This window comes from Electrophorus electricus, chromosome 10, assembly GCF_041902795.1.
Source record: "Electrophorus electricus isolate QZ-2024a chromosome 10, ASM4190279v1, whole genome shotgun sequence".
In the NCBI taxonomy this organism is placed as follows: domain Eukaryota; kingdom Metazoa; phylum Chordata; class Actinopteri; order Gymnotiformes; family Gymnotidae; genus Electrophorus; species Electrophorus electricus.
This window is the reverse complement of record NC_137506.1, coordinates 1,245,001-1,260,000: the sequence shown is the minus strand read 5'-3', so window position 1 is coordinate 1,260,000 and position 15,000 is coordinate 1,245,001. Positions and strand designations below refer to the sequence as shown.

Below are 15,000 nucleotides of genomic sequence, written 5' to 3'. Positions count from 1 at the left end.
TCTCTCTCTCTCTCTCTCACACTTCCATCCTGTAGTTCTGTTTTAGGTTCTAAATCAGACTGCTATTAAACATCCGTCAGCTCTGATTGTAGCCCTGCTATCCAAAGACTCTCTCTCTCTCTCTCCCTCTCTCTCTCTCTCTCTCTCTCTCCCTCTCTCTCTCTCTCTCTCTCCCTCCCTCTCTCTCTCTCTCTCTCTCTCTCTCTCTCTCTCTCTCTCTCTCACACTCACACACACACACGTCTCTGTGACAGCCATTATAGCCCTGAAGAAATGAGAGGGGTCATCCAGGCGTGAAGGTCTCTCCGCGTGTCCAGTGTGCAGCGTGTACAGCCTGACAGTTCAGCTGTAATGAACAGCGTGTGCCACAACCCTCGACCTGTGTGTAAGGCCTCTGGGCTCTCTGTGTGTGTGTGTGTGTGTGTGTGTGAGGCCTCTGCTCTGGGTTCTGTTTGCTGAAGATGACCGCGTGTCACGTGGCCTTGCCCCTCACGTGAGCCGTTCACATGACGTGAGCTCATTGTGTGTCTGAGGCACTTTCCCAGGTTGCTTTAATGTTCCGATATTCTGGATAAAATTTTAAAAGGTATTTTTGAAAAATGCAAAACCAAATTGCTTCCCTGGACTTGTGCCGTGTTGGAGTGTGTGTGCCGTATCTTTTGGCCCTGTGTGTCACTGTGAACTCTGGACCAGATCAGGTTGTGGAGGTTCAGAGCAAAAGGGTTATTACTGTTCATCACTGAATGCATTTTCCCAATATGCTGCACTTTGGACCCACAGGTGCTTATAACACACATGCAGTCTGTGTGACTACCGCCCTGATGAATGCATGATGTTGGTTAAACAGTGATAACAGTGGAGAGGTGGAATTCATTAAGCCCAACACACACACACATGCGCGCGCTCTCTCTCTCTCTCAGATCCTAAGATGGCACTGTGGATCATTAGCTCTCTCTCTCTGTTGCGTTTTCCTGTTGCTTTGGTTTTTGTTTGTTAATCTTGTCTGTGGTGTGTCGCACACCTGAGCTATGGAGCATCTACTGTCAGGATCCGTGATCAGCCTGGCCAGTTTGAGAAGCACCTCAACATTCAGACAATGGAAGTGAAAGGAGAACCCAGACTCGCGTCTCGTTGTCCTGGGAGACAGAGGAACTGTCCGAGCACAAACGGCACGTCACGTCTCACACCAGTCTCACACCACGCTCGTCCACCCAGTTCCAACGTACAGCCTGTTATTACCACGGTTGAGGGCGCTCGAGACGTTGCGGATCTCACAGACAGGACGCGGACAGGAACGAGCCTGGACAACTGCTCGCACACCGTGACGTCACACGGAGGCGTCTGCCACCACGACGACCCGCCGGGGAGCGGAGCAGAAACCGGGTCAGGGAGGAAGTGGTCACGCCATACAAGGAAGCCCAGGAAGTGCCGGCTTGAGAAAGGGATCAGAAGAGAGAAGCAAAACTGTCTGCACCTGCCGAAAAGCCACCTGGAGCAAACTCACCCCCTCCCCGGACTCGGCAGGCGCGGCCAGGAAAACGCAAGATGCTCGGTGCGCCGGTACAGGGCTACTGTGAGGTCGCGTCCTCCCGCCCCTCCGCTGCAGTCTGGACGCCAGGGATTGCGTCTCCGGGGCTGCCGACTGGGGTCCTGGGGTCCTGTAGCAGTCGACACCACCTGCAGTTGTATGGTGGACCCCCTCCGTCAGCAGCTCTGTGGTTTCTACTGTGGAGTCGCTCAAGTTCCTGCGCATCACCGTGTCCATGGACCTGACGTGGAGACCGTGTCCCGCTCCCATCTCAAAGACAACGCAGCGGATATCACCCCTACTCCCAACATCCATCGGCTAGAAGACCCGAGGTCATCAAATCCTTCAAAAGACAACGCACCGACGGTTTTGGCTGGAGCTGCCGCATTCAGTAACCTTCGTGGACGGAGGGAAGTCTTGCACCTCTCTTACTGGTGGCCAACTCCCACGTGACACACAGCGTCTCCGCACGACTGTATAGTAGTAGCCTGTGGCGTTTTTTTGCAGCATGGACAGTCTCTCACAGGCAGAAAGCGTCAAGTAAACATGACGACGGCCAGTCAGTCTGCGGTTTTTGGCATGCATGCAAACGTTCACTCGTCTGTCTCACGTGGGCCACGCATTTACTCGTCTCTCTCACGTGGGCCACGCATTTACTCGTCTCTCTCACGTGGGCCACGCATTTACTCGTCTCTCTCACGTGGGCCACGCATTTACTCGTCTCTCTCACGTGGGCCACGCATTTACTCGTCTCTCTCACGTGGGCCACGCATTTACTCGTCTCTCTCACGTGGGCCACGCATTTACTCGTCTCTCTCACGTGGGCCACGCATTTACTCGTCTCTCTCACGTGGGCCACGCATTTACTCGTCTCTCTCACGTGGGCCACGCATTTACTCGTCTCTCTCACGTGGGCCACGCATTTACTCGTCTCTCTCACGTGGGCCACGCATTTACTCGTCTCTCTCACGTGGGCCACGCATTTACTCGTCTCTCTCACGTGGGCCACGCATTTACTCGTCTCTCTCACGTGGGCCACGCATTTACTCGTCTCTCTCACGTGGGCCACGCATTTACTCGTCTCTCTCACACATTCAGTCGTCTGTCTAGTGTGGTCCACACGTTCACTCGTCTGCCAAAGGAAGTTGACAGTAGCCACATGGTTTAGTTTCCTTTACGTTATTTTAAGTTAAAAGACAAACTCAGCGTATTGTTTTAGAACCTGATTTAAACATGTTTGCACAGTTAAATGTTTATATTATTCTGTTTTTGCAAATTTACATTTATCAGACTCTTATCCAGAGCGACTTACAAAAGTGCTTTGTCATTTCCTCATAGAATACATCCTAGTACAGTAGGTTAGAGTTCAACATACCAGTGAACTAGAATACTGTAGAAATACAGGAATCACTGCTGATGACTAGAAGCATGAAACACATAAACTCCATAACAGACAACAGTCAGTACAATAAGCAATAAGTACTAGTTAGGCAACATAGGAGCAGCCAACATCAGTGTAGTAAACAATACCTTACAATACATTTTTCCTCCCTCCCTCCCTCTCTCTCTCTCTCTCTCTCTCTCCCTCTCTCTTTGTGTGTGGGTGTGTGAGTATGTCTCTGATGCTCCTACTTTCAAAGACCTGCGTGTTGTCATGGTGACTGCTCATCCTTATCACAATGGTTATCTCTCTCTCTCTCTCACACACACACACACACACACACACACACACACACACACACTCACTCTCACCCCCTCTGAGTTCTTCATTCATGATCCTGTGGGAATTTTTGCCATCCAGTCGTTCACGTGCCGAAGGATTACATCACACTGCCACAGAAATCAGCCAATCACAGCGGTCCAATCCCAGCCAGAACTGCGGATTGGTCAGCTCCTGTCTGAGTAATTCATTCAGTTCACAAAAAACGTGTGTGTGTGTGTTTGTGTGCGTGCGTGCGTGTGTGAGAGAGAGAGAGAGATTACTGTGTGAATGAAGGGAGCGTGAAAGGACAGAGATCTTTACGCCTCGAGTATCTCAGTAAGCGCGATGACATAATTTCCTCTGTCCTTCTGTCTGGAATGCCACGACGTTTCCTGACGTGCGTTATCGTGGTGACGTTACACAACCCGCATGCAGCTCTGACCTTTTGCACCCCCAACGTGAGTGGTATTGATCACATGTTGCCATGACAATCATCAGCTTGAAATGAGACGATCACTGATGGACGCATCGAGATTTGAGCATTAACAAGATCTGAAATCATTGGCATGAGATCTGAATTTACCTAAATTAATGAGAGGTAAAGAAACATCAGTGAACGTGGCTTGCGTGTGTGTTTCTCGTACATTTGGAAGGGAATTCTGGACTGGTGATCCGGTCGATGAGTAGACGCCCCCTCAGTCCTAATAGCAGCAGGAGAGGGGTCACAGGTGCGTTTGATGACCAGTTGGAGAAGTTTGGGTGCGAGCATTGCATCCTGGGTCAAACCCCTGATGTGCGGTTTCTCTGTGTTGCCAGGGCGACGGTGCAAACCCCTGGAGCCCTGTGCTTTATATTTGCCCTGCGTGTGGCGTTCGAATACCCCACCGCTTCGGTTCATGATCTGTTTGTCAAGCTAGACGCGCAGGTCGACCCAGCCCAGTGTTCTTCCTGTCACGCCAGGGGGTTTTACGTGAACCAGGAAGTGGTCCACCTGTATTTCACCCGCCATGCTTTTTCAGCGCAAGTGAACTTTAAATGTAAACCAGTTTCTAGAATTCTGGGGAGGAAAACTCTTTTTCATGCTCCTGATGTTTCGTCCCGGCCATGACAATTCCAGTGACAATTAAATTAAAAGTAATTTAAAGACGATGACAATTTCACGAGTGTTCAATGTTCGCATGTTCGACCCGTGAAGATTAAGTGCTATAAATGGTCCCAAAACCACAAAGTGGCCCGAGACCAGACCTCAAATGAAGCGCAACGAAACCACCCCAACAGGTCTGGTACGTTTAACAGACGTGTACGTGTGAATGCAAAACAATGACTCAGCAGAGTGAGACGGCCCAGGTTTGAAAGCAGATGATGCATCAGAGGTGCTGGCTGATGGACGGCCGAATAAAGCAGACCAGACAGCTGTGGGGTGGACCGGGGTGGGGAGGCGTACCTCGGAGTGAGAAATGAGTGCTGATGGAGGAGAGGCAGGTGTCAGAACATGGAATCACGGAAATGTGTGAAAACACTGGGTTTGGGATGTCGGTGCCGAAACATGGTTGCGTTTCCTGCTTTCTCTCTTCCTCTCTGGATGTTTGTCATTCCTGCAGCCAGCTCTCTGGCTCAGTCATCAGAAGGTAATCAGGGATCTTCTCTCCCGTCATTCCTCTGCTAGCTCTTCATATCCCAGACTGAGGAGGGAAGTATGAGTGTGGTTTGTCTTTTGCCTTACAGTGATGCGCTGCTGGCGACCTCTAGTGGTCCACAGCAGAACTGCAATGCCGTTTGCCTCTTCTGAGCCAGACACTTTACCTTCCGTCTCATTTACATGGCTCATGTTTATTCACAGAGGTAATGAGGGTATTTTACATATTCATGTCCACTTGGTTCCCGTTCAAAGAGTCTAGCCCCCCCCTTAATGCAACAAGTGTGTGTGTGCATGCGTGTGTGGGTATACTGTTTACATATTTTGCACAGTTTGGCAGCAATCATGCACACCTGTAGAAAGACAAAAACGTTATTCATTCCTCTAGTACAAGAGCTTTCATACACACACCTGCACGCGCGCACACACACGCGGGCACGCGCACGCGCGCACCTGTGATGTGGGTTGTGTGTGTGTGTGTGGTTGTTTGTGGGGGCGTGTTTGTGTGTGGGTCTGTGTGTTCCTGGTTACTGGACAAGTTGGCTCATGACTTACGACTTCCTTAGAGAGGCCTGCTGTTTCCTCTCTCCTTCTCTCTCTCGCTCTCTCACACGCACACGCACACAGCTATTTGTGCTCATTTTGCATTTCGCTATTTTGATCCGCCCGTGTGTGTGTGTGTGTGTGTGTGTGTGTGTGTGTGTGTGTGTGTGTGTGTGTGTGTGTGTGTGTGTGTGTGTGTGTGTGCTGTTTCGTGCTCGGCCTGTGGCCCGTGCCGTGAGCATGGACGTGTGGAGACACATCTTCCGCCCCAAGCAACGCATGTATCAGGCAAGTCTAGACTGCTCCGTTCCTCCGCAGAGAGAGAGGGAGGGAGAGAGAGGGAGAGAGGGAGGGAGGGAGAGAGAGGTAGGGAGGGAGGGCATTGATGTAAAAGCAGGGAAGAGAAGAAAGAGGGAGAGGTTTTCATCTTTCCTGATCCATGTGTTTGATGTATATTAGGGACCGAGTAAGACTGTTTGTTTGCGTATTTGTGTCGGGGGGGCTGGTTTGGTTGGTCAGTGCTGCGCTGGTCTGGGTGACAGGAAGCACCTGGGGCTTTTCTTCCTGTGACCTGAGAACACCTCACCTGTTTAATACTTGCCGCATTCCACGCTGCTCCGCTACCTGGCAATCGCAGTGAGCACATGCACGTCTCTAAGAGAGTCGACCGGATAGGCACTGCGAGTCTTTGGAAGAGAACCGTTTTCTCTTTTTCGACCTTTTTCCCGGTGGCATTGGTGGTTAGCCAACCTCCTTTCTGCCTGAACTAACGTGGATTCGGGTTCTCCGTATTTCTGTCTGGATTTCCTGTGTCTAGTGGTCAAGGAAAGGATGAAGGAAGGACAGCCTTCCACAGCTGTTTGTGTTCAGGCGTTCAGGTGTTTGTGTTTTGCTCTGCTGGTTATGTGTGTTGTCAGGTGTTTTGTTTTTTTTTCCTGTATTTAGATTAAGATTAACACTCAGCAAGCAAGATGATTATCGGGTCTTCCTCGCGATCATATGACCAGTTACATGACTAGGCAGTGGTGGTCTCATGCTCACCGGGACGTCTGCCCACCTGAAGACTCTCAGGGTGTGTTTGGTGAGGCAGACGTGGTGGTATCTGCCCCAAACAGCTGGGGTAGGTGCGAGAGTCGCGGTTATGGCAGGAAGTCCCCTTGTCAACCAGAGCTCAGGCTGTGGTGAAACAGGAAACAGGAAACTTGAGCAAGATGAGGTGGGAGGAGCCACCTCTTTCTGCTGAAAGTGCCAGGGGCGTGGTCCTTGGGGGGTGTGGCCCTGGCAGGGCAGTAATGTCAATGCATATGTGACCACCTGTTGCTGTGCTGTGTTTGGCTGAATGGATCAGTCGAGAAGGGAAACAAGACTGTGTGTGTGTGTGTGTGTGTGTGTGTGTGTGTGAGAGTCAACAGAGTTACATAAAGAAAGAAACAAGTTGTGGGGTCATGTGATCCTCATGGTGCACGTGTCTGCTAGCCCTATGCAGAAGCAGGCAGACATCAGCTGGGTGGAGGAGAACATCGGCAGCGTCTCCCCTCCACCTGCAGGTGGCGCACCGCGTCTGCCCCATCCAGAGCCAGAGCCTCTGTTAAACACATGAAGTGACCAAAGCATGCCAGGATGGGTAGTGGACACAGACCTGTCCTGCCCTCTCAAAGATGAGAGAGAGAGAGAGAGAGAGAAAGAGAGAGAGAGAGAGAGAGAGAGAGAGAGAGAGAGAGAGAGAGAGAGAGAGAGAGAGAGAGATTTCTCTCTCTCTTTCTCTCTCTCTCTCTTTCTCTCTCTCTCTCTCTCTTCCTTCCTGTCTCACGTCAGCTCACATCTCATTCGGGCATGCAGACACACAGCGTCAGCCACACACGCACACACGTCCCGTCGCTCTGGCCGGCGCGGCCCGGGCTGTTCCTCACGCTGCAGGGCCGCTCCCCATGGACAGGGACAGGAAGGAGTGCGAGAGCAGGAACAGGAAGTTGAATGCACTGCAGGTGTTGGCACTCTACCTGTTCCGCCGGCCACAGGGCAAATCACCCGGCAACGCCGCGCGTCCCCACGGCGACGCAGATGGCAGCAGGAACTCCCCCAGCGTAGCCTCCACAACGGACCAGGGACAGTGGACGGTTGGTGCGCACGCGCACACACACACACACACACACAGATTAGCACTTTTAGCCGCTGTCAGGATGGTTTTCTTTGCTCAGTTATGGCTCTGTGACGGTGTGTGAGTGTGTGTTGTGTAAGTCAGCCTGGAGTTGTCTGCTTTTGGACAACCGTACACTTCGTTAGAGTTGGTGTACTATCCACCATGTGGGTTTGCTTTAAAAGATCCCTGTTTCAGCACATTGTGTGTGAACGTGAACCCTGCACACACACACAGACAGACGACGGGCTTCCCCCACACACGTATCTGCAGCTAGCAGGGTTACCACGGAGACAGCACCTGGATCCGTAGGGTGCAAGTCTCAGGCGTCCTCTGCCCACTGCACACACGCCAGAGAGACGGAGCGCCGCCTGGTGACCACATCTCGGCTGACACCTTGACCAGGGTGACTGAAGTCGTCCCAGATTAATTCCTACTGTGCTTTTTACTGCACGAGTATCACACAGCAGCTTTGCAGGTGTTTGGATTTGGATCCCTGATGTGCAAACTGAAGGTGACGGTGGAGATCGGGAGGGAAAAAAAACCCTGGGAGGAAGTAACTTTGGGAGAAAGACCACAGTCTGGAGGGTGACCACAGTCCGGAGGGTCCAGAGGGTGACCACAGTCCGGAGGGTCTCGGAGACATTGCATTCCACCCAGGTCATTGTCAGAAAGCCGAGTGAAAGCACAAACTCTCTGGATGTCGGCGTCGTCCCTGCGGGGTTCCTGGTGGGCTCTCTGGTTCAGAACAGTTGGTAACAGTGCCGGGTTCAGAATCCTCCCAGCTCATGCGCACATAGGAATAAGAAAGACGTCACGCTGAAGTGGAGCTGTCTGGTATGGACAGGAACGTGTCCTGACAGTTTGACCCCGGCTGCTGGTCTCGATACTACCATCATCATTAATGCAGTGTGTATGTGTGTGTGTGTGTGTGTGTGTGTGTGTGTGTGTGTGTGTGTGTGTGTGTATATATGTATGTGTGTGTGTGTGTGTATATATGTGTGTGTGTGTGTGTGTGTGTGTATATATGTGTGTGTGTGTGTGTGTGTGTGTGTGTGTGTGTGTGTGTGTGTGTGTGTGTGTATGTATATATATATATGTGTGTGTGTGTGTGTGTATGTGTATATATATATAATTAATGCGGTGGTTTTGATACCACTATGCTGTTTCTCGTAATGGCTCGGTAAAGTGGAGTTCCTCTTTCAACTTGTTCCTCCATCCGTGAGACACACCAGTGCTCTCAAGTTCAGACTTTTTTAGATTGGGAGAGAGTTTCAAAATTTGAGAGTATTTCAATTTACTGTGAAACTTTGGGGAATCCTGTGAGCATTTTCCAGCGGAGCAGAAGACGCAGGTCTGTCTGGACGTCCCTGTTTCCCTCACTCTGGACAGCCCGGATCGTTTTGTATCTGCCTGATTCTCTGGTCAGACTGTGGTCACTGAGTCTGCCGTGGATCTCTGACGATGTAGAGATGTTCTGATCATTCTCGTATTCTCTGTTGAGGGCCCGATGGGTCTGTAATTTAGATGGAGTTTTGGTGTCATTGTTCCAGATGTTCTATGAGCGTTTAGTGTATTTCTGCAGGGACTCCCAGGGAATCTTGTCCCATCTATTGTAGTCGTGTGTACTGCTTAGACCCCATAACTCGGCTCCAAACAGTGCAATATGTGTAATGAGACCATCAGATGTTTTGCACCAAACTGTAATTGGGATGTTTATTTTGTAGACTTTATTTCTGATTATATAAAAAATGCTCTTTGCAATTTGTCCTTTAGTGCACAGTCATGGATGTTCTAGGGTAGCGTTCTCCTCCAGCGTAGCCTCCACGACAGACCAGGATGCTCTAGGGTAGCATTTCCTACACTGAAAAGGTGCCTGTTTTTTTTTTTTCTGAAAGACTGCAACGTTTTGTCCATACTGACCATCAGGGCCCTGTTCTGCCAGAACCGCCCCGGCAGATCCAGCTTCTACTTTAGCCCTTGTTCTGGGGGGTCCGTATCAGCAAATCTTCCCACAGAACGGAAGTGTCACTTCTGTGGTGTTGAGGGCGAGTCCGCGGCTGTAGGCTGTTCCAGGAACACTTCGCCCTCATTTCTGTAAACATCAAACAGAAGAGGACTCTAGCTGCACCACGTCCCTGAGGGAAGGATTTGCTTCTTTGGTTGGCCAAGTTTTGTTCTGTGTTTTTATTATTCAAGCATAAACTAAATGACATCATCAAATTTCTATCTCCTGCACCACATTTGAGAATTTTATAAAATAGTCTGGTATGGCAAACAGAATCAAAAGCTTTTTAACAAAACCAACAAAGCTACAAATATTACTGTTATTCTTTCTCTAACTCACTTTCTGTCTCTCACTCTGTCTCTCTCATGCCCACTTTCACTCTGCCTTGTGTTTCTGTCTCTAACACACACCAAAACGCATGTACACAAACCACTCCACTTTCTGAACTCACATAAACCATCACACAGCTCAGTAAACACCGCCATCTAAAAACGTGCTGCGTTTCTCTACTACACGAGACCCTGCAGGATTGGTTTGGGCAGTGTTCATGTAGCAGGAATCTATAGCACGCATGCTCTGACCGGTCACACGGTCTCAGTAGCGCTAACTGGAAGATGTGACACCCCCCCAAATGTCATGCAGCTTGTCATTCCCACGGCAGACCGCAGGTTGGGTCCGAGCCCCAGGTTCCTTGTTTTGTCCTGACTGCTGATTCACGATCTGAATCAGGTGCGTTGGAGCAGGAGAGACTGAACCGTTGACTAGACTGTTGTCTGAAACGTCCTGGATCGTTGTGCATCGGCGGGGGGGGTTTCTGCCGTACCAGTTCGAGGGAAATGAGAAGTTTAACGCAGATAAGAGGCGGGGGTTGGGTTTTCTTCGAATTGGTGTTGCCTGTACTTGTTAATTAGCCATGAAAGAACATCGATGACCTCGACGGCATCATCTGCGGTGAGATTATTCTGGGGGTTTTTTTCCCTGTCACAGGAAGATGCTGTCATCAAGGAGATCAACATCACACATGTGGTTAAGGAGGGGGCAGAGAGAGCCGACCCCTCCCAGTTTGAGCTGCTCAAGGTTCTCGGCCAAGGCTCATTCGGGAAGGTGAGGATAAAACGTTCTTAATTACCAACAGACAGTTCTCTCTGGCAAGACCACGTCAGGCACTGGTATTTGTAGATACACTGGTTGGGGCGGGTCAGTTGCTGGTACCTGTAGCCACTCTGGCTCTCTGGGAGAGTTTTGAGTTTGATTCACCAAATGGTTAGGGTGCAGATGTAGGGGGCTAGGGTGCAGATGTAGGGGGCTAGGGTGCAGATGTAGGGGGCTAGGGGGCAGATATGTAGGGGGTTAGGGTGCAGATGTATTGGGCTAGGGCGCAGATTTAGGGGGTTAGGGTGCAGATGTAGGGGGTTAGGGTGCAGATGTAGGGGGTTAGGGGGCAGATGTAGGGGGTTAGGGGGCAGATGTAGGGGGTTAGGGCGCAGATGTAGGGGGCTAGGGCGCAGATGTAGGGGGCTAGGGGGCAGATGTAGGGGGCTAGGGCGCAGATCTAGGGGGCAGATGTAGGGGGCTAGGGGGCAGATGTAGGGGGCTAGGGGGCAGATGTAGGGGGCTAGGGGGCAGATGTATGGGGGCTAGGGTGCAGATGTAGGGGGCTAGGGTGCAGATGTATTGGGCTAGGGGGCAGATGTAGGGGGCTAGGGTGCAGATGTAGGGGGCTAGGGGGCAGATGTAGGGGGCAAGGGTGCAGATGTAGGGGGCTAGGGGCAGATGTAGGGGGCTAGGGTGTAGATGTAGGGTGCAGATGTAGGGGGCTAGGGTGCAGATGTAGGGGGCTAGGGTGCAGATGTAGGGGGTTAGGGGCAGATGTAGGGGGCTAGGGGGCAGATGTAGGGGGCTAGGGGGCAGATGTAGGGGGCTAGGGGGCAGATATGTAGGGGGCTAGGGGGCAGATATGTAGGGGGCTAGGGGGCAGATATGTAGGGGGCTAGGGGGCAGATATGTAGGGGGCTAGGGCGCAGATGTAGGGGGCTAGGGGGCAGATGTAGGGGGCTAGGGGGCAGATATGTAGGGGGCTAGGGGGCAGATATGTAGGGGGCTAGGGGGCAGATATGTAGGGGGCTAGGGCGCAGATGTAGGGGGCTAGGGGGCAGATGTAGGGGGCTAGGGGGCAGATATGTAGGGGGCTAGGGGGCAGATGTAGGGGGCTAGGGTGCAGATGTAGGGGGCTAGGGGGCAGATGTAGGGGGCAAGGGTGCAGATGTAGGGGGCTAGGGGGCAGATGTAGGGGGCTAGGGGGCAGATATGTAGGGGGCTAGGGGGCAGATATGTAGGGGGCTAGGGGGCAGATATGTAGGGGGCTAGGGGGCAGATATGTAGGGGGCTAGGGCGCAGATGTAGGGGGCTAGGGGGCAGATGTAGGGGGCTAGGGCGCAGATGTAGGGGGCTAGGGTGCAGATGTAGGGGGCTAGGGGGCAGATGTAGGGGGCTAGGGGGCAGATGTAGGGGGCTAGGGGGCAGATGTAGGGGGCTAGGGGGCAGATATGTAGGGGGCTAGGGGGCAGATATGTAGGGGGCTAGGGGGCAGATATGTAGGGGGCTAGGGGGCAGATATGTAGGGGGCTAGGGCGCAGATGTAGGGGGCTAGGGGGCAGATGTAGGGGGCTAGGGCGCAGATGTAGGGGGCTAGGGGGCAGATGTAGGGGGCTAGGGGGCAGATGTAGGGGGCTAGGGCGCAGATGTAGGGGGCTAGGGCGCAGATGGACTCATTTAAGCTGTGAACTTGCATACGAAGACACAAATGTATGTGCACAATAACTGATGAACATAAACAAGCATTCTCACAAAAAGCACACTTAAACACATTATAAGCCAACTCTTAAGCCCTTTTTGGTGCGTGCGTGCGTACATGCATGTCTTCCCTGTGTTTGTGTTTATGTACAGGTGTTTCTGGTACGGAAGGTCACACCACCTGATAGTAACCAGCTTTATGCCATGAAGGTCCTTAGAAAAGCCACACTTAAAGGTAGGGAGAGGTCTCACACACACCCCATCTATATCTATATTCACTTACCACAGCCCTTCCGTGTACCCACGGAAACACAAAGCACACAATAACGTTCTTTCCTACGCACAGACACACCTTTGGCTTTGGCAATCGGTCTCTCTCTCTCTCTCTCACACTCACACACACACACACACACACTGTTTCCCATAAATAAGACCCCCTGTCAGATCTGCTCACCTCGTGTGCACCCTGTGTGATGTGTGCTGGTGCTGCTTCCTCTCAGTGGTTTCTCTGTCATGTTCTTTCAGTCGTCTTTACCTTCTGTTGTTTGTCTCTTCACTTCTGTCAGTTGTTTGCTTGCAGGATGCAAAGCTGTGTGCGTGCGTGTGCGTGCGTGCGTGTGCGTGCGTGTGTGCGTGTGCGTGTGCGCGTGCATGCGCGTGCGTGCGTGCGTGCGTGTGTGCGCGTGCGTGTGTGCGTGTGCGTGCGTGTGTGTGCGCGCGTGTGTGGTTTACATCTGTTTGTCTTTCTCTGTTTCGCTTTTCTTCTTTCTTCTCTCTCTTGCTATTCGTTCGTTCGTTCATTCATTTGTCCACTATAGCACTTGTGCTCATTTATGTCTCTCTGTTTGAGAGATTTTCTTGGCTGAGTGGATGGTTTTGCATGTTTCTAATTTTGGTTTATTTCTAGAGATTTCTCACACACACACACACACACTCCTCCTCCTCATCATCATCTCTACAGTACCACTCTGCCCTGGTCGTCTCTTCCTTGTTCACTTCTCCACACACACTCCTCCTCATCTTCACTTCTCCAGTGCAGGACGTGTGCCCAGGTTGTCTCAGTAGGACATAGCCAAGGCCTCTCTCTGTATCTGTAGTGGTGCTGTTTCATTGCTTCATGGGTTAATTGGTTAATTGTTTGTTTCTGTTTGTTGTGCCAGGCTGTTGTGATGAGCAGTAGCACATTATGTTGTCTTTTTATTCTCCAGTATGATGTCCGCAGATTTGTATGTGAGTGCTACTGGAGAAAAAAAACCGACTACATCCTGTGGCCCCGTACGGGCAGTGCAGGGTGTTTGGAGGGACTGTTTTCTAAGGTCTCATTGACCTAAATCCATTAGATCTCCTGTGGTGGTTACTGCAGCAGCACACCATACCCAACTAAAGCAAGGAGCCTGTGATTGCATCCTTCAGGTGTTGTGGTACTGGCTTTGCATGGTGGAGGTCAACAGGGCTGCGTACCTGGGTTAGCGACACCGTCAGTTCCCAGGAAGCACACACACTTCCCGATGTGTCCGAGGTTATTCACTTCTTTTCTGGTTTTTTTGGTTCTTTCCCTTTTCCTTGCGCTGCTTCCGCATGGCAGTGCGGGATCGTGTCCGCACCAAGATGGAGAGGAACATTCTCGCCGAGGTCAACCATCCGTTTGTGGTCAAACTCCACTACGGTGCGTAATGTGTGTTTGTGATAAGACTCCATTATGGTGCGTACAGTCATGGCCAAAAGTTTTAAGACTGTGTGTGTGTGTGTGTGTGTGTGTGTGTGTGTGTGTGTGTGTGTGTGAACAGCCTTTCAGACAGAGGGTAAACTGTATTTGATTCTGGACTTTCTACGGGGAGGAGACCTCTTCACCAGACTGTCCAAGGAGGTACATCAGTAGTGAACACCCCACTACTGAACCCATCAGTACTGAACACCCCACTACATTGGTAGGGAGTCAGTACTGAGTATCCGTGTGTGTGTCACGTGTCAGGTGATGTTCACGGAGGAGGATGTGAAGTTCTACCTGGCGGAGCTGGCTCTGGGCTTGGATCATCTCCACACTCTGGGCATCATCTACAGAGACCTCAAACCTGAGAAGTACTGAGCACAAGTAGTATGTGTGTGTGTGTGAGTGTGTGTGTGGACATTGTGTGCGTGTGAGTATTGTGAGTGTGAGTGTGTGTGTATGAGAGTGTGTGTGTGTGTGTGTGTGTGTGTGTGGACATTGTGTGCGTGTGAGTATTGTGAGTGTGAGTGTGTGTGTATGAGAGTGTGTGTGTGTGTGTGTGTGTGTGTGTGTGTGTGTGTGTGTGTGTGTGTGTGTGTGTGTGTGTGTCTGTGTGTGTGTGGACATTGTGTGTGTGTGTGTGAGTGTGTTTACTAATTTGCTGCTCTTTCCCAGCATTCTACTGGATGAAGAGGGACATATCAAACTCACAGGTAACACACACACACACACACACATACACACGCACACAATGTCCACTCACACTCACTCACTCACACGCACACAATACTCACACGCACACAATGTCCACACACACACACACACACACACAATGTCCACACACACACACACACACACTCTGGTTACTTGTGCCTTTCTGCATCTCCTGTGTGTGTGCTGACGAGCTGTGGTCTGTGTGTAGACTTTGGTCTGTGTAAAGAAGCC

At 51.3% G+C, this 15,000-nt stretch overlaps 1 protein-coding gene across 4 annotated transcripts in view; it reads left to right on the top strand.

Moving 5' to 3' along the window:
- The window catches only part of rps6ka1 (ribosomal protein S6 kinase a, polypeptide 1), a 53,968-nt gene that overhangs the window by 19,466 nt on the left and 19,502 nt on the right, over positions 1-15,000 (top strand). Inside the window, exons 1-8 of one of the 4 annotated variants that reach the window (XM_035532989.2) lie at positions 3,434-5,697; positions 10,542-10,658; positions 12,501-12,582; positions 13,933-14,013; positions 14,135-14,214; positions 14,320-14,426; positions 14,731-14,768; positions 14,978-15,000. The exon at positions 14,978-15,000 is cut by the window's right edge and continues 120 nt beyond it. In XM_035532989.2, the coding sequence (XP_035388882.2) occupies positions 5,413-5,697; positions 10,542-10,658; positions 12,501-12,582; positions 13,933-14,013; positions 14,135-14,214; positions 14,320-14,426; positions 14,731-14,768; positions 14,978-15,000 (813 nt within the window). In that variant the 5' untranslated portion in view covers positions 3,434-5,412. Of the gene's footprint in view, positions 1-3,433; positions 5,698-7,196; positions 7,531-10,541; positions 10,659-12,500; positions 12,583-13,932; positions 14,014-14,134; positions 14,215-14,319; positions 14,427-14,730; positions 14,769-14,977 lie in introns of those variants that run through there. The other 3 variants (XM_035532987.2, XM_035532990.2, XM_035532988.2) reach the window with 3 other exon arrangements.